Here is a 25,190-nt window from a genome sequence, read left to right as displayed (position 1 = left end):
CCCCCCCCCCCCCAACCGGGCCCCGCCGCGGGCGGAGGGCGCCCCCTGGCGGCGGGCGGCGGCGCTGCTCCCGGTGCCCGCTCCGGCTGGCGGGTCGCGGCCGCCGCGGCTCCAAGATGGCGCAGGCGATCTTCGAGGCGCTGGAAGGTAACGGGGCCGCCGCGCCGGGCCCGGCCGCGCCGCGCCGACAGCGGGGATGCGCCTCTCCTCGCTCCCCCGTCACCTCCCGCCCAGCGCCGCCGCGCGTGACGAGGGGCCGCGGTGGGGCCGCCCTGCCAGGCCTGGCGCGGCGCGGGGGTTCTCCCGGCAGCGCGGGGCCGTGCCCCGCTCCCGCTCCGCTCCGCACCGGCGCGGCCCCCGGGGCAGGCGGGCGGCGCCAGCGGCCTCGCGCGGCGGCAGGGGCGGGGCGGGGACGCCGCGGACATCCCCGCTTCCCTGGGGCACCCCCGGCCCCCTCCCGCCCGCTCCCTGCGTGTCGGGGCATCCCCGCACCGCTCCTCCCTCCGCCCCGGGCAGTCCCCGTTAGCCCCGGCACACCCCATCGCCTCCGTGCCCGGCGCCCCCGGCTCTGCGCCCAGCAAACGGCATCGCCGATCCCCGGGGCGCCCCCTTCGCCCCCGTGCCCGGCGCGCTGGGAAACCGCCGTGCCCTGGGCACCCTCAAGCCCTGCATGCTGGGCTCCCCCCGTCCTCCCCACACCCCGGGGCTCGTGCCGCTGGCCCCGCCGGTGTGCCACGCAGTGCCACGCTCCCCGTCAGCCCCGGGGATGGTCCCCGGGTGGGTGCTGGCCCCTACGCGTGTGTGTTCCCGCAGCGGGTCCGCGCTGCCTGGCGCAGCCAGGGAAGCGAACAGGTCGCGCTCGTCTTCGTCTCAATTTGGTGTTGGGTGTTACAGGCAGGTGCCATCCGAGGGGACTCTTGGGCGTGCTAAGCTGTAGGAGTCTGACCCTGACACTGAGCTCCATTTGGAGAAAAACTATTTCACAAGGCGTTTATTTCCCAAGTTGGTTTACGTGTTTTTTTTCCTTTATGAGTTGGGATGCCACTGGCTGGAAGGCCTTGCATCAAGATTGCCGCCCTGTGCTTCGTAAACAGCACCTATGATCACAGCAGCAGAGAGAGAAGCAAAGAAGAAATATTTCTCTCTATTTTGTCAGGTTACTTGGTGCATTTGACAGCACTCTGTATAATCAGGTTCCTTATTTCCTCTTTGCCATCAGCTTCTCATTGTGTGGGTTTCCTCATAGAATTCAAGATAGCAAAACATTTTAGCAAATTAAAGAAAAAGTGTGATTTTTTTTTTTTTTTTGAAGCCCACAACAATTGGCAGCTTTGAGTAACTGAGCTTGTTTGTTTTGTCTTGATTCGATTACAAGTCAATGGTGACTTGGCATTCATGTGCAGTGCTGAGAGCAGCCGTGTTCCCAGTGGGTGCTATGGGGCAGAGGTGCATTTTCACCTGTCACTAGAGCACCTGGTGCTCGTGTTGGCAGAAAAAAGACTCAATGCATGAAATTCAGGGCATGAGGGAGAAGTAGCACCTGGGTGAAGTGAGCAGTCTTGTTTCATCTCTAACTGAGAGAAATTTGAAAGAGAAAAAAAAGCACAAACCAATAGTCTTGTACTTTTATCCTGGCTTCCCCAAATCCCACTATTTTTGTCAGGCTTTGGGGAAAGCCTGCTGCTCCCAGGAGAAGAGAGATGGCTTTTTTTTTTTTTTTTGGTTTTGTGACTGTGAAGAACATCCTGTAGACTGGTGCTGGCTGTAATCAGTGCAGGATTGATCCAAAGCTCTCTCCTGGAGTCCGTGGATGGCTGTGAATGGCCTCTGTGTAACCAAGTAACTGCGGGCTTGTCTTCATGGGTTACTAAACCTTGAACTTGGTGGTTTCCCTCCATGTTAACTGTGGCACTGTGCATTTACCCTGTAGAACTGCAGGGACTCTGTAGGCATTTGTACAAATTGCCAAATGAATGGAGAGCAATGTGTTTCTGTTGTCCTGGGCCACTTTTCTCTGGCAGAAGGCTGGATGCAACACCGACAATGTTGCTGCATCATTGTTGCCTGTCTTCATGACTTGGCCTCTCCTCAAGCTTCTTCCTCCTAGCAGTATTGAGGCAATCAACTGGCTTTTTTACTTGGAAGATCTGGCTATGTGGCAGAATGAAACCCAGTTGCCCAGTGGTGGGCACATCAAGAGTGGCATTTTTTATGCAAACTGTTCTTAATAAACCCCATGATATACTTAACCTGAATTTTTGATCCCCCTTTTTCTTTTGTGTCCTGCTAGCCTACTTCTGCTGAAGAAGGGCTGCTCCATTTCACTTTCTGGTTTGGATATGCCAACAAGAGCCTGCAGTGCTGCCTTTGCAGTTGACTGGGAGGTTATTTGTACAAGAAGAGGTATATTTTAAAGCAGGGCTCTGGTTGGTGTGAGAAGATTTACCCTGGAGTGCTCCAGTGGCCTTCTGCTGGCGGGGCTGTCGTGCAGCGCTCTGTGCAAGCGAAGGCTTGCAGAACTGGACCTGCAGCTTTGCTGTGCCTCCCTCTGATTTATGTGAAAGGGTTCCCATAAGCGCAGTGGAAATTTTATGGTAGCGTGTGAAGTAGTGTGATCTGCTGCTTTCCAGTAGCCGCGTGTGCTCTCTGCTCCTCAGCAGCTGGGAGAGGTCACTCTGCTTGCTCCCAGGGGCACGTGCAGTGATTGCAACCTCTTCATGGTGAAATAATGAAAAAGGTCTTTACAGAGTCGTCATGTTACTTGCTTCACGTTGGAGATGCAGGAGAAATGAGTATTTAGGGTATCTTTAAAATGCTGTATGGGTAGTCCCCATCAGGAAGGTAACATCCCGGTTGTCCAGGAGAAATTTTAAAATCACAAGAGGAACTTGAAATGGTGATTGCTTCTGCTGCACTGTTCCTTTATGCTGTCATCTGCTACGGTGTTTCACTGTCCCTCCTGGTGCTCTTTGCTGAGCAGCCTCTTGTCAGGAGCTGTCCTCACCTCACTGCTTAGAAATTATCAGACCGATAGATTTTCTCTTTATTGTGGCATGTAATTCTGAGTTCAGAGCTTCACAGTTTTGTTTTGCAAAGATCTTGGAGAAAAGTGAAAAGCAATTTATGAGCCCCCCAACTTTTCTTTCACTCTATACATAAAGTATACAACCCTGGCATGCCATTTGTTTTATTCATGGGTTCCTTGTCATAAGGGAATGGTAGGGAGGAGTGGTGCATAAAAATCACCCCTTTTCACTGTTGTTTTTTCCATAATTGGATTGTTCTACATGTCTTTACCTGTGATTTCAAAAAAGAAAGTGTGTCAGGCTTAATCCACTGGTCTCATGCTGCTGGCCAGGTTGTCTGCCTAGATGAGCAGTCCCCCTCTCCTGTTTTTATCTGAAATCTTTTAGAACGTTTTAGCTGTAGCAAGAAATATTTGTGCCAAAGCGAGTGGGCCAATTCTGACAACAAATCTGGCTGGGGATGTGTGCTTTTATGGAGTCCTGAGGGAAATGGAAATGGGAGTGAGTGACTGGCAACTCTGCTTGAGGGGAGCCACGGTCCCGCTCTCCCACATGTCCCAGAACTGGGGTGGCCAAGGAGGTCCCCCCCAAAGCATCTATCCCAGGAGCCCCTGCTTAATATTTCCCTCTTAAAACTTGAAATCCTCCTGTAGTTCATAGCCCTGTGTCTGATCAGATCCAAACACTGGTCTTGAAAACAGGGAGGCATTTCTAACACTGCTGCTGAGACAGTCGCTGCACACCGAGGATTTTGTCTTTACCGAGCTCAGCGCTTGTCTGTGCTGTGTCACACTGTGTCCTCAGGCAGATCCACACAGGCTGCTACCCTGTATGGCCTGTGACATCCCACATAGCTACTTCTTAGCTCTTTTCATGCTCACTGTTTGTAAGCATTCTTACTCTCTGCAGCAAATGCCTGAAACCAAGCCCTTGTTTGGCTTTCCTTGCCCTTCTTCCCTTTTCTTCTTGTATTGACAGAGTGTATGGAGACAGGTGGGAGTGTTGCTTTGGTATGATAGTTAACGCAGCGGAGTAGAGGGGGATGAGAAGGTGAGTGGCTCTGTAGAAGACAGCAGCAGCTGGCGAGTGGCTTCCCTCCGTGACTCACGAGTGAGCTCCCAGCGTCTGAGCATTCCGCGTTTGGGCTGTGCCAGTTTACCATCCATACTCATGTCTCCTTTCAGGAATGGATAATCAGACAGTGCTGGCTGTGCAGTCCTTACTGGACGGTCAGGGAGGTGTGACGGATCCATCTGCTCAAAATGTGAACCCTCCCACCGCCATCCAGTCGATGGGTGAGTCCTGGTAGCACGGGGAGAGAGAGAAGAGGGGCAGAAGGGCTGCAGACCTCTTGCTACAGCGTGCGCTTGTGACTGTTGGAACAGCTGGCAGAACAGCTGTACGTGTAGGGTGCTGCTGTGAATGTTGTGAGCCCTCGGCAGGACTAGGCAGAGCAGGAGGAAGGGAACGAGTGCTCAAGCAAGCAGAGATGCTTTTGGAGATGGTCGTGACAATAGACTTGACCATGTATTTACAATAAAGGCATGAAGGGGGGGAGCAGCCACTCTTCCTGTCACTAGTGCTTGTTACTGTTCACATTTTTTATTTAATGAGTCATTTCTTATCCTCTGGGGATGTACAACTACTTCAGTCATCGAGTATCTCAAATGTGTGAATGTATATGGGAACTGGTCGTTTATGTGCACGTGAACACTCACAGTGCTTGAGTAGGACTCGCTGGGTGGATACCTGGAGGAGTTACAGTCCGTGTCCCCAAAAACGTTCTGCTTCAGGCTGTGGCTCAGCCAGGAGGTACAGCCTTGTGAGTCCGCTGGATCAAGTGCAAAATGGTGTGTGCTTTGCTAAAGCTATTTTTATCTAGGATGTGGTAACTGGGTTGTCTTCTTTCTGCTTCTAACATCAAGCAGAGGTGCCAAAGACCAGCAGTCTTGTGGGAGGGTTGTTTTTGGACACAAGCTGCCATTGGTTCTGTGCCCTGATCCAAGTTACTTCTCTTCCTTTGCGCAACCTGAGAAATAAAATCTGCCTCAACTGGCATAACACAGGTGCTTTGGAAGAAGCTGTGTTGACTTAAAGCGGAGGGTGCTACAGGAGCAAGGCTGGGTTAGTTGTTCATGTCTTTGAGATGGGAAGACAGACAACAGGGTTCAGTTTGTCACAGGGAGATGACGGGTTTTCTGTATGGGAGCAGGGCTGAGATGTGTCCAGGCACATCAGTTGGCTTTAGGGAGAGCTTGGGCTTGGGGAGGAGGGACAGTTTGGCCCCTGCAGCTGATCTCTCCTGATGGTGATGTCCTTGAGGTGCTAAGATCCAAAAGGTTTCTGTTTTCCTATGGCTGTGGTTGTAAGGTGTAGCACTGGAGAATGCAGGAGAAAGCCTGGAGCACTGATCTGGTCCTCTTAATTGCAGATGATGAAGATGTGTTCCTCTGTGGGAAGTGTAAGAAGCAGTTCAACTCACTGCCTGCCTTCATGACCCACAAGAGAGAGCAGTGCCAGGGAAATGCCCCTTCCCTCTCCACGGTCTCACTGGCCACCAACAGTGTGTACACCCCCTCCATCACATCGGTGCAGCAGGCTCCGAGCGCCAGCCGGCAGGTACTGTGCTGCAGTCAGAGGCTCTGCTGCTCTGTCGCCATGGGTTTGGGAGCTGGGGGGACCTCTGGGTGATGCTCTTAAATCCAGCGGTGCCTCATGACTGACCTCTTTTCTAGGAGGCTCAGTTGTGATCCTCTTGACTTTTGACCTATGGTTAAAGCTGACTGGTCCTCTGCAGCGAGGTGTCTTCCAGCACGCGTGTCAGATAGCCCTTTTTTCAGGACAGGAAGGGTTTCATATTGTGTCTGTCTGTGCTACAGCCAGAGTTTGGTTCTACTGAAGAGCCCCAGTGTCACAGCCTGGCAGGCCGGTCACATCCCTGGGTGCAGGCTGCGCAGTGCTCAGCGTGAAAGGGCTCTTGCTGTCCCCTGGGCCGTGGTCTGGCTTGTGAACAGAAGAGGAGGAAATGTCTGGCAGCTTCATCCCTGCATTCTTCCTCTCAGTTTCCTGCAAATAAGCCCACATAATGTGGTGTGACGAGTGTTAAGGGAATATCCTCTCTGGAGTAACTCTCCTTCCCAACAGACTTCTCAGGAGTGAGGCCCTTGTATGGGCCATGTACCGTGCCTGCAATTGTAGTGGTTTCCAAAGTGCTTTCAAACAAACTGTTTTTTTTCCAGTTAACGTAGTGCCCAGGGCTGCAAACATGGGTTGTTTCCACCCAGAAAGCGGGACAGCCTGCCTCCCCTCCTATAATCCAACTCTAGTCTCAAGAGATGAGCCTGACGTTCACCGTCTGCAGGCAGAGCAGCCTTCCTCAGTTCTCCACCTTCCCTAGCTGGGAGAAGCACCTAGGGAAAGCCTGAACTTGTCCTTGACCAGTTTGTCCTGCAGATATTGGTTAATATCCTCTGATTTGCATTGTAGCTGGTGGCCACTTTCCCGAGCCACTGTGATACTTTTTACCTCCTTTTCTAAAGAATGTTGCTGGAGCTGCCTTGCTGTTAGGGTTAGAAACTACCATGGACTCAGCAGGAAGCTGTAGATAGTAACTGTGGCTCATTTGCTGACCAGAGGCTGTGAAAGCAGAGACTCTGAGGTTCAGTAAAAAGCAGTGTCATCGTGTTTTGTTTATTGTTTTGTCCTGTTGCTGGTCAACAATGCATCCTTTTTTTCTTTCAGCAAATTTCTACATACATCACCGTTCCCCCATCACCTTTGATTCAGACCCTGGTGCAGGGGAACATCTTAGTCAGTGATGAGGTGCTGATGTCGGCCATGTCTGCTTTTACATCCTTGGACCAGCCCATGCCGACAGTGCCGCCTCCAGCGCAGGTAAACGGGCACGTGTGGGCCCGGGGAGTCCCACTGCGGGGGGCCACGCTTGCACAGGAGAGCCCTGTTGGTTGATCCGACCATAGAGATCCTGAGCACCTTCCCAGTGTGACAGCCAAGCTCAGGAAGGAGCGATGGATAAATGACAGGGTAGCTCCAGGGCCTGTTCTCTCCTGGTGTCCTTGTTGCTGGATGCTTGCATCTTTGTAATGTGGTCTCTCCAGCTTTTTGTTGAGCCCCAGTATAAAGGTTGGCTTCCAGAGCCCTTGTCAGTTTGCTCCGTGGATCCCTCTCCTCCTGGGATGGTTGTTTTGGGCTCTCCTTGGGATTGGCCAGGCCTTATACACTCTCCATGCTCTGAAAATGTTCTTTGTAACCAGAAGGATTAGAAGCTTTAAAAAACAAGGCAAAAAAAAAAGGAGAGAGTTTTGAGTGCTTGGCTTTTGGAGGAGACAGGCTCTCCTGGTGGGTCGTGCCAAGCCTCTGCAAGCCGGCACAGTCCGGTCCGACCTGGCAGTTGGACAGTGCTGCGCTGTGGCAGGCATCGTCTCTGTTTCTGTAGGTGCCATTTTTGAACTGGGATTGGGAACGTGTGTAAGGGAGCAGCCCCTCCAGCTCATCGCTGCCGCATTTTCAACATCTTGTCGGTCTCTCTCTGTTCTGGTTTCAGAGCAGCTTGGGTATGCACGCTGGGGCTGGCTACCTCTCCCAGCCCCCCCCGCCTCCACCTCCCCCTCCACCGCCCCCTCCTCAGCCTCCGCCGCCTCCCCCGCCGAGCATGGGGCCTCCAGGGCAGCCCAGCACCGGCAGCAGCGGGGTGGTCGAAGTGTACAGCGCGCCTGCTCCTCTGGCAGCAAACAGCACGGTGGAGATCCAGACGCTGGGGATGCAGCCCTACCCGCCCATGGAGGTACGGCCAGCGGCTGGCTGCAGGGGCCCTGTCCTGGGCCTCGTCTGACAAGCAAGGCTGCTCAAGAGTTGCCCGGGCTGGAGATGTGGAATTAGTCTGGGAAAATGTGTTAGGTTTTTTGACAGTGATTATTTCCTCTGGAAGAAGGGCCTGAACAGAAGGATGTTGGCAAGATGATGGGGATTCTGAGAACAGGAGGAAGAGTTAAGAGGGATGAAGGACTTGGCTTAGGAGACCTGAATGTCTGCTGTGGTCGAGGGATACCTGGAGGTGCTAGGAGTGAGAGTGAGCTGAGGTGAGGGGCTCACATCCCAGAGAGGTCCAGAGCAACGCGCTGTGCACTGCAGGCTTAGGTGGAGAGAAAAATAGTCTAAATATTGATGAGCTCGACAAGGCAGCATTTCCTAGAGAGGCACAGGCAGGGGTGGATTTACTGGTGGGTCAGCTGTTTGAAGCCTCCATGTTAGCATTGCCATTCGCAACAGAAACTACTGGGTGTGACAGAGGCTTGTCGGCCTTGTCTTTGTAGCTGGCATCTGATCTGCAAGTGTCAGTAATCAGAAACGGACAGGGATGTTGAATACATAGTGGTCTGTGCTACTGTGGGCAACAGAAACACCCTCGATCCGTAGTCAGCCCAAATGCCTCTGTCTTTTTCTCTAAGTGTCCTTTTCTAATGTTGGTGCTGATGTGGACAGCTGTGCTTTGCCATCCGGAGTTTTCTTGTGCTTTCCTTCCCTTCTGCAGTCCTGCCAGGGCGGGCAGCAGGACCTGGAGATCCTCGCCTTCAGGGCAGGGGCGAACCCACAGGGTCAGCAGTGATCATTCTGGTAACCTGCTCTGGAGGTAGAAGAATCTCTTCTAGGCATAAGACATATATGAGGGACTAGATGGCTCCCTCAGTGTTTCTTTGCTGTCCTGTTCCTGCTGTAATAACTGCTGGATACTTCGTGATGTTCAGCACAAGTGTTTGACACTGTGCAGGGTGTTAGTTTTAGTTAGAGGCACATTGTTGGACGGGTGAACCAGAAATGTGATCCATTTTGACAGGAGTCAGAATACTCAGCCAGACGAATAGCCTGGTGTGGCAAGTGTTGCTAGAAATGGAGGTTGGGGCCTGTTCCTACTGATAAATTGCACTCGTGCAGGTACCGAGCCAGTGTGTGGAAAGTCCCGTGTACCCTTCTCCTCCTGTGTACAGCCCTGGGAAGCAGGGCTTCAAGTCCAAGAGCACCAGCGCTCCCACGCCTTTGACCAGTGCAGGAGGAGGCAGTGTGGTTGGTTTTGATTCCACCCCCACTGCCAAAAGTCGACGCTGCAGAAACGAGAGCGGGCTGCAAGAAGGTAAGTGTCCTTATAGCATTTGCCCTGTAGGCCACCGTGCTTATACCGTAGTGGACTGTCAAGCCACGGGCTCTCCAGGCCCTGTGGGGTGGCAGTGGCTGTGCGTGCAGCTCTGGAGGAGGAACACAGTGTCCTGCACGAATCTATTGAGAGGAGGTGAAAGTGTGGACATGCTTCTTGTCTGTCATCTCTGAGCGCACGTGAAAGGACTGTCGCTGTGCTATTGCGTGGGCAAGCTTGTGCTGAATCTCTGCAGCCACATGTTTGTTGGATCACCCCTGAAATGGGGAGATCCTGCAAAGTAAGGTGTTAGAGCTTGGTCCGTTTTAACCTAAGGAGGACTGCCCAGCCGCAAGGCCAGTGGGCTAGGTGTGGCCTGGCCCTCAAGACTCTCTTCTCGGGCCCAACTGACCCGTCCCTGCTGTGTGTTTCAATGCCTGTGAAGAAAACACACCTGTCCCCAGGTGAGGCAGGACAGGGACGTGCACCATTACAGGGTGGAGGAGTGTCAGACCTTCCGCTGGCCGAGCCTGCCCGTTGCTGGTGTGATGCAAGCACACCTAGCTGAGTGACAAGGGAGGTCCCAGGCGTGAGGTGGAGGAAAGCCATGCGGCCTTCCTCCCCAGAGAGGTTGGGCCTCTGGAGTTACAACCATACAGACGCTAGGGTTTAACCTTATTTGCAGAGGTGTGAATGATCATGCAGGCTGCAGCTCTCAGTTCAAAATTTCCTAGAGCAGCCCACAGTTCTGCTGTTTTCCACTGGTTTATACCCCATCACAGTAGACAGAAGATATGACTGACTGATCTGGATGGGAGAAATATGCATGTGCTCTGGCTGATGGCTGACGTTGGTGAGTTCATAGGAGACAGACAGAACTGGGGTCCTTTCTCTCACTAATCCTGTGTCTTTTCCCAGTGCCCAGCATGCCTTTAAAGTAGGTGCTTTACAGCACAGCTGGAAGAGTCCCTGGAGTGGTTAATGCCTGAAAGGGATGCACTGCCCCCTCCATTGCTACTCTCCTTAGTACTTCTAGAGTTAGCTCAAGCTATGCTAAAATTTCTGTTTCTGGCCATAACCTCTCCCCAGTCTGGCCAGCCAGATCTTATCGTTCCATAAGCCCTTTATTCTTGGTCCTGAATAGACATGTCCTGGGGTGAGGGCCCTGTGGTGCAGTGGGACAGGGCTGTGCCATGTGAGCTCACTCCTGTGCTCGCTCTTGCTCTTTCAGGCAAACCCAAGTCCCCCAAGCTGAAATGCACTTACTGCGACAAGGCCTTTACCAAGAACTTTGACCTGCAGCAGCACATCAGAAGGTAATGGTGCTGCCAACCCGGGCACGGCAGGGTGGCTGGGGTGGAGGTGGGCACAGCTCTGCTGAGGGAATCTGTGTAGTCCAGTAGACCTTGTGTTTGTCATGTCCCAGAATCTGTGCTGCTCTGGGAGGTGATCCTTTGTCCCCCTCACCCCAGGACGCCTCCTCTCCAGTGGCTGGGGTGAAGGCTGCATCACGGATGTAATCTTCTTGCTGATTATGGGCTGGGACTGGAGAATTGTTTTTCTTGCTGATGGGACTTTGAAAGCCAAGCCTGTTGTTACCTGATTACTGGAGCAGCATTATCTCCACTGCTTGCCTCTGTCTTTTACTCTCCCTCCCTAGCAAGCTGCAGCCTTTGTGTTTGCTGGTGTTAGCAAACCGTAAGCCAAGCTCAGTGTCTATATAGGGAGCTCTTATAACAGAGCTTTTCTCTGGCAGGAGGCAGCTGAAATCTTCATCGGAGTCTGCCAGACTCAGGACAGATGAGAAGGAACAAGTGGTGGTTTCGCTCCCCTTCCTGGCCTGGACTCTTCACATGACGTACTCCTTGTGTTAGTCTGCTCTTTCTCCTGAAGCAGAAGGGCAGGGTAGAAAGACCTTTCTGTTGTGGACAGTGGAGAGCAAATTCAGGGAGACCAGGGGACTGCCAGCGAGAAGAGATGTGTGTGCAGGGGAGGGAGGGTGATAGGGAAGAAAAGGGTTGTGCTCCTGAGAAAATGAGGGGGTCCCCAAGGTCCATGCAGAGACCCTGACAGCAAATGCTCTGATGTTGCTGCAGAGCTCTTTTCCTCTCCCACTTCTTCCTTCGATCCCTTGCCATCCCCAGACCACGTGTTCTGTCTGTGTGGTGTCAGGCTTGTTTCCCCAGGCCTCTCACAATCCACTTACTGCAGTTAATCAGGTCTCGGAGCCCTCGTTTGGCTGGTCCAGGTGCTGATCTGCCAAGCAGAGTGCCTAGCGCAGTCCTGCAGCAGCCACCCCACCACGGTCCATGCCTGGGGGCTGCCTCCTCTGCCGGCTGCTGATCCGGTGCCTTCTGCCTTCAGTCACACAGGCGAGAAGCCCTTCCAGTGCATTGTGTGTGGCCGAGCCTTTGCCCAGAAGTCCAATGTGAAGAAGCACATGCAAACCCATAAAGTGTGGCCTCCGGGGCTGGGGTGCACTATCTCCCGCAACTCCATCACAGTGCAGGTCATGGCCTTGAATCCCAACCAGCCGGAGGACGAGGAGAACACAGGTTTGCTGCCTGGGGCTGGCATGTGCATGGGGCAGAGCAGTGGTGTGAGGAGCCTGCATGCTCCTGCACCTCCACACAGGGAGGAGGGGAGACGGGAGCTGTGTGTGCTGTTTGCATTCCTCCTGTGGGGTTTAGCAGCACGCACTGGAGAAGCGAGTTGCATTTGCTTGACTCCAGCTGGCAGTTGCATCCTTTCATACCCCCAGCCGTGGTGGATTCAGGTGGTGGTGGAGACAGTGACTTCAAACTCTGTGCAAGTATGTGCGTGTGGACAGGGCAAGGTGTCTTCCCCCCTTCTCACTCCCTGGCAGGTGCAGCTTTGGCAGTGCCTGAGCCACACTTGACAGCTCTGGTCTAGTGGCCAGACAAGCCGGTGGTTTAGCGTAGCCCAGTGCTCTGGCTTGTTTGCAGTGTGCGAGTCATGCCTGGGCTGGGTCTGGCCCCAGTGACCAACTGAAAATACCTGGGACAGAGAAGAGCTCCTCGCTGGCAGGTGGTGTCTGGATACCCTTTCTGCTGGTGGCCTCAGTCCTGGTAGGAGGTGAGGGAATGCAGTGACGGTGCCATGTCTAGAACGAGGCCTCACTGGAGCTGCTCTCTGCAGACATCATGGACTGTGAGCTACTGGCCAGATCTTACTTCTCATCTCCTGCCAGAGGTGGGAGTGAATCTGGCTCTGGTTCACCGGCAGAGGCTTGTTCTGCTGGCTGCTCCACAGAGCACAATTATGTCCCTGGAAAAAGGGAATGGGTTAAGGAGGGGAAGACAGAGTAATCAGAGCCCTTAATAATCTATAGACCAATTTAAAACTACTCTGTTAGTGAGATTTGTCTGATAAAAAGAATCTGTCTTTGAAAGGAATGAAGAGCCTGGACCCAGAGCCAGGCCTGCTATGTCTCAGCATCACGGTGCTTGCAGAGCAGCTTTCAGAGCTGTCTCATGGCAGGCTGTGACTTTCTCCCTTTCTCTAGGTTTGACTCAGCCCTCAAGGAACCCTGCACCACCGCCCCAAGACATAAGCCCCTTGGAGGAGAGTGAGGCGGGCAAACTGGAAGCCAAGCAGGTTGTCTTGATCGATAGTTCTTATCAGTGCCAGTTCTGCCCCAGCAAATTCAACACCTATTTCCAGCTCAAATCGCACATGACACAGCACAAGAACGAGCAGGTAGGGACAGAGGGTGCCCTGTGTCAGTGGTGAGATTGGGATGGGCTTCATATAGTGCACTGGCTCCCAGGGTCTGTCCTCAGCCTCTTGCTCTCTAAAGCTGCCAGTGCTTCCTGTGCAGCTCGGCTCTCTGCATGTCTGGGTTGCAGCTGTGTGGCCTGGGTGGCTTTGAAAAGCTCTGCTGTCTCCACTCTGCTGAGTGAGAAGTCAGCCCAGCAGGTTTGGGTGGCTGGAGAAGAAGCAAAGTCCAAAGTTTTCAGTGTAGGTGTCACTCTCAGGTCATGCGACAGTCGCCACTGGGGTGTTGTGGTCTCACCCCCTGAAGTGGTTTCAGGTGCTCACACAAACACCCTTTTCTTCCACCTTGCTTTCTTAGAGGAGTGCCCTGACAATCTGTGTTTGCAGATGTTCAACTCCCAGCAAGTTTTCTTCACGTGGAGCTGTCAGCTGCATTTTGATGCTGAACTGCTCTGCACTGTTCTCTAAAGACCCTTCCTCTGAGGAAGGGGATGTTTTACCACAATACTGTGTCCTGCTGCAGTGCAGGGCAGGGTTTCACTGCTGTGCCCTGACTGAGTGCTAATTTGGCTGTGGGCATGGTGGGATGCTCTGGGAACCACAGTGCTGCTTTGTTCATAACATCAGCTCATGTGTTCTCCAGCACAGTGGGTCAAGGGGCTGTGGTCCTTTTCTGTAAATGACCCAGTGGCAATGATTTCCAAAAAGGAAAGCCGCTCACTCTGTTGGCAGAGGATTTTCCCTGTTTGTTTCCATGGTGTGCCACTGCAGTCGCTCTCCCTTCTTCTCCCAGGTGTACAAATGTGTGGTGAAGACCTGTGCTCAGACCTTCCAGAAGCTGGAGTCCTTCCTGGAGCACATCAAGAGTCACCAGGAGGAGCTGAGTTATCGCTGCCACCTCTGCAGCAAGGACTTTCCCTCCCTGTATGAGCTGGGTGTCCACCAGTACTCTCACAGCCTCCTGCCCCAGCACAGCCCCAAGAAGGACATGGCCGTGTACAAGTACAGTAGCAATCGGTGCTCACAAGGCTTGTAGGAGTGAGTGGGTGCAGAGTGTGTTTGGCTGAGAGTGGTGGGGACATGCGAGGGAAGAGGGGGCTGCGTGTCCAGCAGCCATGGTTCTTTTGGGCACCCAGGTGGCAAATGGGGGGCCCCTCCGTTGGGCTGCTAAGGCCAAGCACTTGGAATGCAAGGAACCTTTCAGAAAGACAGTGAAAGGCTGGGATCAGTTACGTGGGAAGATTCCATCACTGCAAGTCCTCTTATCACCAGTCAGGAGTGAGATGGGCACGGCTGAACCTGCACTAGGCCAGGTCAGAGACCCAGGGAAGCCTCTGCCCAGCCTGTTTTCTGTGATTCTTAAACACCTGCAGCAAAGGGAGTGTGGCTTGTAGAAGCTGTGCCCAGAAAAAATTTCCTATCCCTTTGCTGTGAAAGGGTCTATTACCTGTGAAAGCCTTTCTACCAGTGTAGGTAGGTGAGAGTTCCACAAAGAGCTCTCTGGAGCTTTTGAAATGTCTGTAGACACATACAGGAGGAGTAGGAAGCTCAGAAGATACTGGAGCTTCATGGAATAAGTATCTGCTTCTTCTTGCACAGACCATGATTTCTAGCTATCCTTGTACTGCGGAGCCTCATCCTGCAGCTCGCTAGTGGGGATCTTTGAGATCAGAACCCTGTTTATGTTTGAGGAGGTTTTAGTCTGATCTAAGGAAAAAAGGTTTCACAGAAGATACACGGGGTGAGTGCCTGTGTACTCATTGTTGGTGATGCATGTCCCCATTGCCCATTATCAGTCAGCTTTGGCAGAGGTCTCCAGCAGAAATACTGCCAGGGTATGTGAGAACGGGTGAGTTAGGAGGAGAGGGCCTAGGTGGTTTTGGAGAGGTGTGACATGAGCTGAAGCTTTGTTAGATGCCAGAGACCCCACATGGAAGCGTGTCGGCTTGTGGCTGCCCTAGCCATGAGTAACACTGCTGTTAGGTTGTAACCCCGCTCTCGGCTCCTTCACTGGGAGCTGTTGTCTTCGTGCGATGAAGATGGAAGGAGGTGTTTGAAGTAAGGTGAAGTCGTTACTTAGGGCTTGTCTTCCTGAGGAAGCAATGTGGAATATGTGCTCAGGTCTGGGTGCTCCCCTGGGAGTCTGTGTGGAAGAGCACTAGCAATTTCAAGGTTTCTCCACCCAGTTTTCCAGCATCTCCCCCTCAGGAAGGATGCTAAGTGTGAGTGTGATCTGATTATGTGGGTTGCCGAGGTTTCAGAGCACCTGGGTGGTGGTATTGTCTGTACCAAACCGACCCTGTCAGAAAGCAACCTGGAAGGTGGCTGGTGAGTGGGCTGGGCAGTCCCCCCTGGGGTCTGCCTGCAGTGTGGGGTTTGCTGGCCGTAGCCTTGTTCACAGGCTCTGTCCTTTCTCTCCGCATTCAGATGTGTGAAGTGTGTAAATAAGTACTCCACCCCGGAAGCCCTGGAGCACCATCTGCAGACAGCAACGCACAACTTTCCCTGCCCTCACTGCCAGAAGGTGGGTGGGTGACCGCTGCCTGCGCTGGTCCTGGACATGTAGCTAGGGCTCTGAGGGGGACGGGAACCCTTGGCTCCCTTTCCTCTCCCTTCCTACCTCAGTACGGACTGGCAAGCTCATGAGGCGCTTTTCAGAGAGACAGAGGTGTTGCACCCCTGGCTTCCAGCTCTCTGGCCTCGCACGCAGAGTATGTTCCTCCCTGCAGTGCTGGCCTTTCTCCCGGGTCCCGTTTGCTGAACAGAATTTGTCAGGGGAGCCCCCTTATTCCCATGACAGCCCAGGACTGTGCGCTGGGCTGCTGTCCTAATTTCTTAAAAGCAAATGTACCAGGAGGAGCAAGGCTGGTTTTGTGAAGTCTCAGAGTGGTGGCAGTGCCTTTGACCCACCGTGCCTGGCTACCTATGGCTTCAAGGGTTGGGCATGGAAAGCCTTGGGTCCTGCAGGAGCTCGTACACCTCCACTGCTGGCCTCATCTCCTCTTGCAACAGAAGTCTCCAGGTTTCCCTTCATTCCTCTCTTTTTCAATGAGTGCTCTGTGTCCTTGGCAAAGCGAAACCTGTCTGAGTGATGTGACTGGGACTGGAATGATGCCTGGGTAGGTTTTGGCTGGAAATACTCCCTTCAGCACAGCCTCTGAGGGGGTTTGAGGGGCAGAATTTTGTGGGCTTTGAATTCTAATAAATTATTTTTTGAAATCCAGACTAAAATTTGGACCCTTGCTCCTCTGTTTATAGCAAAGGAAATGAAAATCCTGCAGTGGGGTCAGGGACAATCTCAAAGGAGTGACCACTCTGTACTGAGGTAGCTCAGGAAGGGGAAACGCACTCCTGCCATGGTTAGTAACCCATCTTTCTTTACCTATTTTCTCTCCACTTCCACCTCCACATGACAGACACCCTTCTGAGCCTGGGTGGGACTTTCAGTGTGCAGCATAGGAGTTTGAAAGCCCATTATCTGAAGTAGCATTTTTTTACTTCTGTTTGTATTCTTACTAATATTGCTGTTTTCTGGAGATGTGAGAGCACAGTCTTGGGTACCAGAACTCTTGGCTGTCTTGTGCTTCTCTCAGATGTGTGTTTGCAGTGTGCCCATTAGCAATTCACTTAGCTTGGGTATTTCCAGTATCCCCGTTAGCCAAAGGAACCATTCCTACTGGATTTATAAAGACCATGAATGGGAGCCTTTGGTAACAGATTATCAGGAAGCAGAAATTGAAGTGAACGCTGTGGGAAGGTAGTAACTACTGGGGGTCCTTGCTCAGCCTGTCCTGCTGCTGGCTTTGGTGGGAGACTGGGCATCCATCTGGGGTGCTGGTCCTCAGCAGTATGGTGTTAAAAAACTTAGCAGCAAGGTTTCAGCGTATGTGTTTCTTAAAGATAAGGAGGTTTGGGGTTTTTCTTGTTTTGTTTGTTTGTTTTTTAAAGAATTATCTGTATTTTCCTTATACAAAACTGAAGGTTTTCTCAGCATGTCCTTTCTGAGGAAGCAGTCACCATGAGCTTCGTATGCTTTCTATACAGGCCAACACTTCCCATGCCCATGCGGGCTCAGTGATGTCCCTTGTGTGCTGCTGGCTCTCAGCCTTATTTCTGTGTGTTAACAGGTGTTCCCCTGCGAGAGGTACCTGCGCCGCCACATCCCCACGCACGGCGGGGGCAGCAAGTTCAAGTGCCAGATCTGCAAGAAGTTCTTTCGCCGGGAGCACTACCTCAAGCTGCACGCCCACATCCACTCGGGTACGGGCTCCCCCAGCACTGCAGCGCTCATTATCTCAGCATCCCAGTCCTGTGATGCCCTGCCTATTTTCCTGATAACCAGAGTAACAGAGTTGACTGTATGAGTCATTTGTAGTAACACGGGTTCAAGAGATGCACGGTTTTGGTTCAGCCTCAGGCCCAGTACTGCACCAGTTAGAAGGGGGACACTGAGGTGGCTTCCCCACTGCCCGCGGTTGCAGAAGCTGAGGAAGCTGGCCCTGGAGAGCAGGAGCAGTGTGCAGTGTGGATTGTACCCATCCATTTACTCATCAGGCAGGGTAGGGAAGCTTGGGGAAGTTTATAGAGAAGCAGAGTGGCACAGCTGCCATAGTGAATCCTGTATGTGACTAGAGTAGCCCTGTGTGACTGGACTCTCCCTGACTCTTAGTCTCTTTTTTTATCCAGGTGAAAAGCCCTTTAAGTGCTCAGTGTGTGATGCAGCTTTCAATCGGAAAGACAAGCTCAAGCGACATATGCTGATCCATGAGCCTTTTAAGAAGTATAAATGTCCCTTCTCGTACGTAGCGTGTCTCCAGCATGGCAGCATGTCTTAATGCAATTGGGATGGGGTTTGGGATGGCAGGAATGTCTCCTGCAGGTACCCTAGGGTACACGTGTGGCATCCGCCATTCCACTGCTGCTTGGGGAGGCAGGAATGCTGTGTGCTGTTGCACTGGGAACCCAGAAGTCCCAGTTCTTTGTCACTGACTTCCTGTGCGGCCACATCATTTCATCTGAGTTCATCAAAATGCCTGTAAAATAATGCTGGCCTACATGGAAGGCTTGGGGGGCTTGTACCTGGGCAGCACTGCGGAAGAGAAGGAATATTATTTGACCACAATGCACAAGGTTGCCTGAATGATGGCCTCTGCCTGACTGCCATGTCTCGAAAAGCACTTGGCAACATAGGAGCTGATGTACGAGCCAGAGAAACCCAGGTTTAGAAGGTGCATCCCCAAATCCATGGCACACCCATGGGCCTTCGGAGATAGCCAAGACTTCTGCCTGCTCCAACCACCTTGTAGCTCCTTCCGAAGTATTTCTGTCTCCAGCCAGGATCTTGAACCTGCTGCTTTTAGGACCATTCGTGGTGAGACACGGGCCTTGTGTAATCTAGGAGAAGCCATGTGTCCCTGTAGTAGCCCGTTTATTTCTTGCCCCTTTCCAGAAGGGGTGAAATAGTGGAGCTCCTAGCGTCACTGCACCCAGGGACCTGTCTGGCTGCTGCTAGGAGAAGGGTTGTGGATCTCTTTATGGTCCAGGATCTGTTTATACATCAATCCTCAGCTGATTCATGCTCCTCACCAGCATTTGTTGTTTTTACAGAAGCCACACAGGCTGCAATAAAGAGTTCAACAGGCCTGACAAGCTGAAGGCTCACATACTGTCCCATTCAGGTAAGTGCAGCTCTGCCTGTGCTGCCAGTGGTTGGGAACAAAGTGGCTGGGATTTGCTGTGGTGCTGCAGGAGCATCTTACAGGAGTAAACCTGAGAAACAAGAGATGGCAGACTGTGAAAGTGCTTCTGCTTTATACCTGCAGAAGTGCAGGATGTTCCTTACAGGTGCTTCCCTGCAGCCTCCACTCACCGTGCAGCTAACACAGCTACTGTGTAATTCCCTGTGAGAGAATTTTCCACTGCATGTGGTACAGTGTTTCTCAGATTTAGTCCTAAATTCTTAATATCAGTTATTAGCTTTAGATTTTTTTTTATCTCTGGTGCTGCAGGCCTGTTTAAGTAAGCTTGCATTTACAGTTGTGTCTAAGCTTTGAGCTGTTTACTGAGGCAATGTAAATCTGTAGGCAGGTGTGTGTGCTATCAAATGAATATCCAGAGGGCTCTGTCTACTCCTCCCCAACACCATCTCATGTTCAAAAGGAGATCTCTTGGGATTTGATTCCCTTCTCTCTGTGTTCCAAAACAATGCTCCCACTCCTAATAAAGACACGTAATTTATTCCCATGCCATAGGGAACATTGTGACATTTGTCTCTTGGGGTAAAACTGAAAGGCTTTTCTCATGCCTGTCATGTCCAAAGCCCTGCAGAGTGCAATCAGATGGGACTGTGCTGACAGTGCGATGGATGGTTTGTGTCAGACTTGGGAGAAAAAAAAGTGAAACTTTTTTTACTTACTGAATACACTTAAAAAAAGGCAGACTTTAACACCATTTTGCATTTTCATCACAATTACCTGACATTTTTTTTTCTGGTGATATTTTAATCCTCTTATTTGAGGCAAGAACTGTTGTTTTAGCCTTTCCTAAACATGGACATTCACAGTGTAGCTGCTCACCCTTTTCTTGCAAGTTTACCTGGGGTCTCCTTAGACCATGGGGTTTTTGGTTAGTTTTAATTAGCAAGCTGAATAAAGAATGGGGCTGCTTGGATGAGGAGGTGGCTGTTTCAGGCTTTTATCAGGGAACATCTCCTTGGAAGAGGAGGTGAAGCTGCCATGTGCTCCCTCAGGGCGATGCAGATTTTCCAGAAGATCTGCATTAGGATGCAGGGTCTCTAACAGCTCTCTCCCCTCCCATGCTCTGTGCAGGGATGAAGATCCACAAGTGCCAGTACTGTAACAAGTCCTTCAGCCGACGAGCCCACATGGTAGAGCATCAGCGCTCGCACACCGGCAACTACAAATACCGCTGCCCCACCTGCAGCAAAGGCTTCACGCGCCACAAGTACATGAAGGACCACAAGTGCCGGCTGGGCTCACCCAAGGACAAAGACCTGCAGCTCAGGAAGCCCCAGAAGAAGCGGGTGGCGCGGGGGCGCAAAGCGGGCCTTTCCCTCCCCAACCAGCTGGGTCTGGCAGAGCTGAAGGACGGTGCCGCGGGGGAAAGCCCCCCCGAAGGTGGCCCCAACAAAGAACCGTTCCCGGAGTCGGATGCGGTCCTGTCCATCGTGGTTGGTGGGTCAGGAGCTGCTGACTCAGACCTTGTCGTTCCTGGGCAGCCCAACAGCATCGCGCCCGATTTGGCCCTGGCAGAACTGCAGACTGCCTCCGACGGCCCCTGCACCATGCTGGCTGTCCCTGTTTACATCCAAACGACAGAGTGATAATGCGTAGAGCCACTGTGTGGCTGAGGGCTGCTGCTGGGGCTGTCAGACTCGGTGCTGAAATTTATCCCAGTGAAAAAGACCAAAGCTCTTGCGGGGAGGCGGATGGATATGGGAGAGAATGCCTTTCATCTCCACTTGTTCTTCCCATCCTTGGGCAGAGAACTGCTTGGAAGCCACTGACAGCCACAAGGCACTGAAGAGGATGGCTCCATTATTTCTTGTCCCTCTGCATCACTGGTCAGCTTAGGGCAAGAAAAACTCAGATCCCTGAATCAGGGTAAGAAGAAGGAGCGTACAAACTTGCAACAAACAGAGCTGCTGAAATCAGGTGGCTTTGCAAATCACATCCTGTCCCATCTGTGGCTTTTCTGGACTAAAAGCTGTATTGCCCAGTATTTGGGTGGCCTTTCCAAGAGCAAACAATTGATCCTTCCTAGTGGAAGCAAGTTCATCCTGAGATCCTTTGGGAACACTGTTTGGAAATACCCTGATAGACTTATCTATGGTATCTTTCTTCTCTGTCTCTTATCAGTAGAAAGATCACCTAGTCTGTACTACATGTGTTATAAACACTGTGGACCTTGTGTCATGTGGAGTCAGTGGGTGGGAGCACGTGTGCGTGTTGATTCTGCTCTCTGGCTGGTATTCTCTCCACAGTGTTTGTCCTTTTCATGTTTTTTCTCCATATTTAAGTATGTCCAAGTGCCTTAGACACCAGTGAGCCAATCCCTGGGACAGTTAAATATGACGCCTTCTGTGTACAGCAAGGGGGAGCAATGACCTGTCCAGAGTCACACAGGCAATGCGTGATGCATCCACGGGCCAGATTTTTAGCATTGGCTCTGGATTAGGTGCTTCAGGGTACTTCTGTGCACTTCCTCTCTCTCAGCTTCTTCCCAGCCAGTGCATTCCCTCAGCTCAGTTCTATGGGCCAGGTGTTAGGAGTTCCAGTGGGTCACTGGGAGCTGAGGAGTCGGTGTGGTTGGGTAGCAAGAAAGTCTGGTGTGAGTGGGACGGTTTCTCTTGTCCGCTTGGCTTCTCCTCTCTGATTTCTCGAGTCCCAGCCAAAACCAGCATGGGAGCACCAAACTCAGGAGATGGAAAATACCATTGTGCAATGCTGGTAGAGGAGGTTGCTCTGCTCTGCCAGGCTTTCTTCCTGCTCCGTGTGTAGGCCAGCCGATCTGAGCCTTCCCGGGTAAATTTGTGTGATGAGCTGCTAAGTTGTCTGTAGATGCGAAATGCTGCGTTTCAGCCTGTTTCTCCGGGGGTGGTGCAGAGCAGAGTGTGGGTTGTCAGTCAGTCCTGGGGGCTGAAACTCTGGCTGCAGAGTCCCCTGCCTTGCCGTCTGGGAAACGGTGGGTGTTTCTGGCCGCTGGAGCCGGCAGCCCAGCGTTACTGCTCTGACCAGCCTGACCCTGAGGCCTGCCCGAGCTCCAGCCCATCGCTTGACCTCAAGGTCCTCTTCCTTTCTCCTTCCAGTGTATTTTGCTCAAATCTTAAGAATAACAGTTTGCAGAGACAGCATGCTGGTGCCGTGCCCATCGTGGCATCTCCTCCTGGCGGCGTGTGCTCCCATGCTGCACCCACTCTAACAATGGATTACGCTGGGAGACTGTCACCCTTTCCTGTCAGGATGGGTCTTGCTTTGCTTTGCTCATTCATTTTCCTAACTCACTTTTTGCCCTTTTCACTTTTTTTGTGATGCTTCTGTACCTCTTGCTGTTGGAGGGTGTTAGGAAATGGAGCACAAGGCTTACAAGGGGAGGCTGGGGCAGGGGGATTGTTCAGCTCTTCGGGCTTTGTAAGAGGTTAAGGAGAGGTCTTGCTGCTGCTTACAGCTGCCTGACAGGCGGGAGCGGAGGAGGTGGAGCCAGACTCTTCAGAGGTGCATAGGGACAGCACAAGAGGCAACAGGGACGTGTTGGAACATGGTAACTTCTGACTCGATATAAAAAAAAAAAAAAATTATACCAAGAGGGTGATCAAAGGAAGGGGGCCACGGAGAGGCTGTGAGATTTCAGTACCTGGTGATACTCCAACAGAGCATCCTGAGCTGAGTGGGTGTGCTTGGGAGGAGGTGGCTGGGCTGGAGACCTCCAGATGGCCCTTCCTCCTTGCCTGTTTCTGTGCTTCTGTGAAATGTCTTGTCTGCTTTGAAGGACGAGTTTATTTGCCCACAATGTTTGTTTTAAATACTTAGCTCTCACAGGAGGGGAACAGTATCAGGAAATAGTTTGCTAAATATACTTTTCCTATTTTCCTCCCCTCTGTGCCCACACCGTACGGTGTCATTATGTGGTCTCTGGCGCTTGCTGCAGCGCTGCACTCGGGTCTATTTTGGGAGGATGATGTGCGGGTGCAGCACTACTTCAGCTCGGAGGCACCCTCTGGAGGCCTAGCCCTTCCTTTCTGGCCCCTGCTTTCCACCAGCCCTGCGCACAAGCCAGCCAGTCTAAATGAGATGCTGGAAGTTGGTTTCCACTGGCTACGCTGAGTGTAATTCAAGGAGTGGAAGCAGAGCCTCTAAACAGCCTGTGACTGTGGGACATGCGGGCTGAAAGACGCCGTGCTCTTTGCTTGGTACATGTTTGCATGTGTGGTAGCGCTGAACCAAAATAAGTTTTATTAAGTTTTATCTTGAGCATAGTGATTGTCCTATTACAGTAAACCTCAGAGCTATTATGTGTAAGATAACAAAAGTTCCTGATAATAAGAGAGGCCGGGCTGGCTGGGTGTGCAGCTCTTGCCTGTGGAGGCTCTGTGGATATTGAGTCCTACGTGTGTCTGACGGGTGCTGCAGGCCCAGGGGGACTGGCAGAGGAAAGGATGGGTGACTGCCTGCAAGTGTGGTGGCCACTGTCCCTCAATTCCCAGCTGGGCTGGCTGCACAGGAGCAACAGCAGGTCCTGGCAGCCCCCACAGAGCTGGGTAGGTGCTCCTGGAGCCTCACTGCACTTTCTGTGGAAAGGAAACAAAAATGCAGTTATTTAAAACAACAAAAAACTCCCCTCTCCTCTGTAGCTGTACTGCCTGCAGTTTAAATTTTGACATGGAAGGAAATGTCACAGGAAAGATAATTTAATTTAAAGACTCAATGCTATCACTAAGGCCCGGGAAATCACATGCAATCCTCTGTACTATTCAGTACGTAGGGGCCAGTTGTGTAGGGAACGTGCCTCATCACAGCAGGCCACAAACTTCAGAAACCCTCTTTCTTCCTCCCTGTCCCAGTCTTGTCCAGCTGCTTAAACTCCTCTGCAAACCTGGAGTCAGTTAAGATGTGCACAAACTCTTCTAGTTCCTCCTGGCCGAAAGGGAAGAATTCCACCCAGAATTTTACTCCATGGTGTAAATCATTGTGGGCTGAGGTGTATCTAAACTGCTCAGGGCACCAATTTTGTCCCAGCACCTTTCCACAAGCCTGGTTCTATCCTGGGTACAACTGTTTTCTTTACACCACCACTGTCAGAAGCATCGGGGCATTTTCTGGAGGTTCCCTGGAGCAGCCCAGGGCCAGAGCCATCCCGTGGGAGAACCAGAGCCAGTACTGGATCAGAACAAAGGTCTGTGGTGCTCAGCCTTCGCTTCTAACAGCAGATGCTTATGTGAGAGTAAGAAGAGAGCAGGTAAAAGCTCTACCTCCCCTCTACTCTTCCAGCCTCTGATGTTGTCAGCTGGGAGGGGGGTTTTCCTGCCTACCTCTGTGGATTTTCCTTGTGTATTTTTGGGGGTCTTTCTTCCGTATCTGCTATTACGATGTTAGCAAGGTAGAGTGAGGCAAGAGCCATCAGACAGCTTTGTTGCTGAACTCCCACCTTGTGCACAAGGAGGCTGTCTTTAGTTGTATTAGCCCGTTCGGGGCCTTTTCCCCCTTTACTGAGGGCATGAAAAGGTTCTCTTGCCTGAGAAGCAGTTGTTTGGTTCTTTTTTCCTCTTTGCCATTTGGTATGTATATCCTGGCCTGTTTTACAGAGCACTAACTAGTCCAACCCTGCTCAAAAGCAGTGATTAATTTTCTTGGGTGATTTCCAATGGTAAACACTATTATTGTCTGAGTCTGTTATTAGTTAACTTGTTTTCACAACACCCCTGTCAGTGGAGAGGGGGCTGTTTATTACTTTTACAGATGATAGAGGCCAAGAGCCACAAAGAAACAAAACTCGAAAGTGTCCAGTAAAGGTTGGTTCCAGGCTGAGGCACTTAAGACTCGATTTCTTTGTTGGCCTTTGGACTCTGTAACTAGTTCCTGTGGTCATATAGCATGGAATTACGTCCAGAGTGCCTCCACAAACCGGAACGTGTGACTCAACTGTCCAGGAAATAAGGCACTCACACGTAGTCACCACTAATTAAGCAGCTGTGCCTCTGGATTTAAATACTTGATTTTGTAAAGTTATCAAGTTCTTAAAAAAAAGAAACGTCACCACACTTTGTCTCGACACCGTGGTGGGCTGCGCGCAGGTGCCGGGGCTTGAGGGGCACGCTAAGGGAGGAGGGTGCTGTTCCCCGCTGCGTGGGCGAGGCAGCGGCTCTCGGGGACTCGCACCCACACCCACGCAGGGCGGGGACGGGCGGCTCGGGGGCCGCGATGGCTGGGGAGGGCAAGCTCCCACGCTAGTCTCTTCACCCGTGGCCCTGGCTGCCCGCTTTCTTCCAAGCCCGCGCCTCGTCCAGCCCCAGCCGCGGTTCCAGCCGCCTCTCCCCGCCAGTCTCAGCTCCCGTGGGCCGGGGTCCCGCCCCGGTTCCCGCCTCCCGGCGCCGCAGCGGCCGGGCCGGGCCGGGCCCACCATGGCGCCGCCTCCGTAGGCCACTGTCCCGTCGACGTCACCAAGCCCCTGACGTCAGCGCGCCCCGTGACGCCGCTTCCAGGTTCCGCTCGGGAGCCCGCAGCTCCCGCCCTGCCCGCCGCGCCGTGACTACAGCTCCCAGC

The 25,190-nt window shown here is 52.4% G+C and overlaps 1 protein-coding gene across 2 annotated transcripts; it reads left to right on the top strand.

Annotated features, from left to right (window-relative positions):
• The first annotated feature begins 67 nt into the window (after positions 1 to 67).
• Positions 68 to 22,525, top strand: ZNF341 (zinc finger protein 341). Of its 2 annotated transcripts, XM_042801075.1 has the most exons (15): positions 68 to 147; positions 4,211 to 4,321; positions 5,458 to 5,645; positions 6,768 to 6,920; positions 7,591 to 7,830; positions 8,979 to 9,174; positions 10,406 to 10,490; positions 11,539 to 11,729; positions 12,701 to 12,894; positions 13,706 to 13,914; positions 15,340 to 15,436; positions 17,040 to 17,172; positions 17,599 to 17,710; positions 18,520 to 18,590; positions 19,740 to 22,525. In XM_042801075.1, exons 1-15 carry the CDS (start codon positions 117 to 119, stop codon positions 20,252 to 20,254), a joined length of 2,526 nt encoding a protein of 841 aa, XP_042657009.1. In that variant the 5' UTR covers positions 68 to 116; the 3' UTR covers positions 20,255 to 22,525. The 2 variants fall into 2 exon arrangements, with proteins under 2 accessions (XP_042657009.1, XP_042657010.1); XM_042801076.1 differs by lacking the exon at positions 4,211 to 4,321 and having other exon boundaries at positions 95 to 147.
• Positions 22,526 to 25,190: the final 2,665 nt, after the last annotated feature.

The sequence above is a fragment of the Tyto alba genome, unplaced genomic scaffold, assembly GCF_018691265.1.
Source record: "Tyto alba isolate M040663 unplaced genomic scaffold, T.alba_DEE_v4.0 Super-Scaffold_33, whole genome shotgun sequence".
NCBI classification, from domain to species: domain Eukaryota; kingdom Metazoa; phylum Chordata; class Aves; order Strigiformes; family Tytonidae; genus Tyto; species Tyto alba.
Note: the sequence above shows the minus strand (reverse complement) of the source record. Positions and strands in the feature narration are given on the sequence as shown.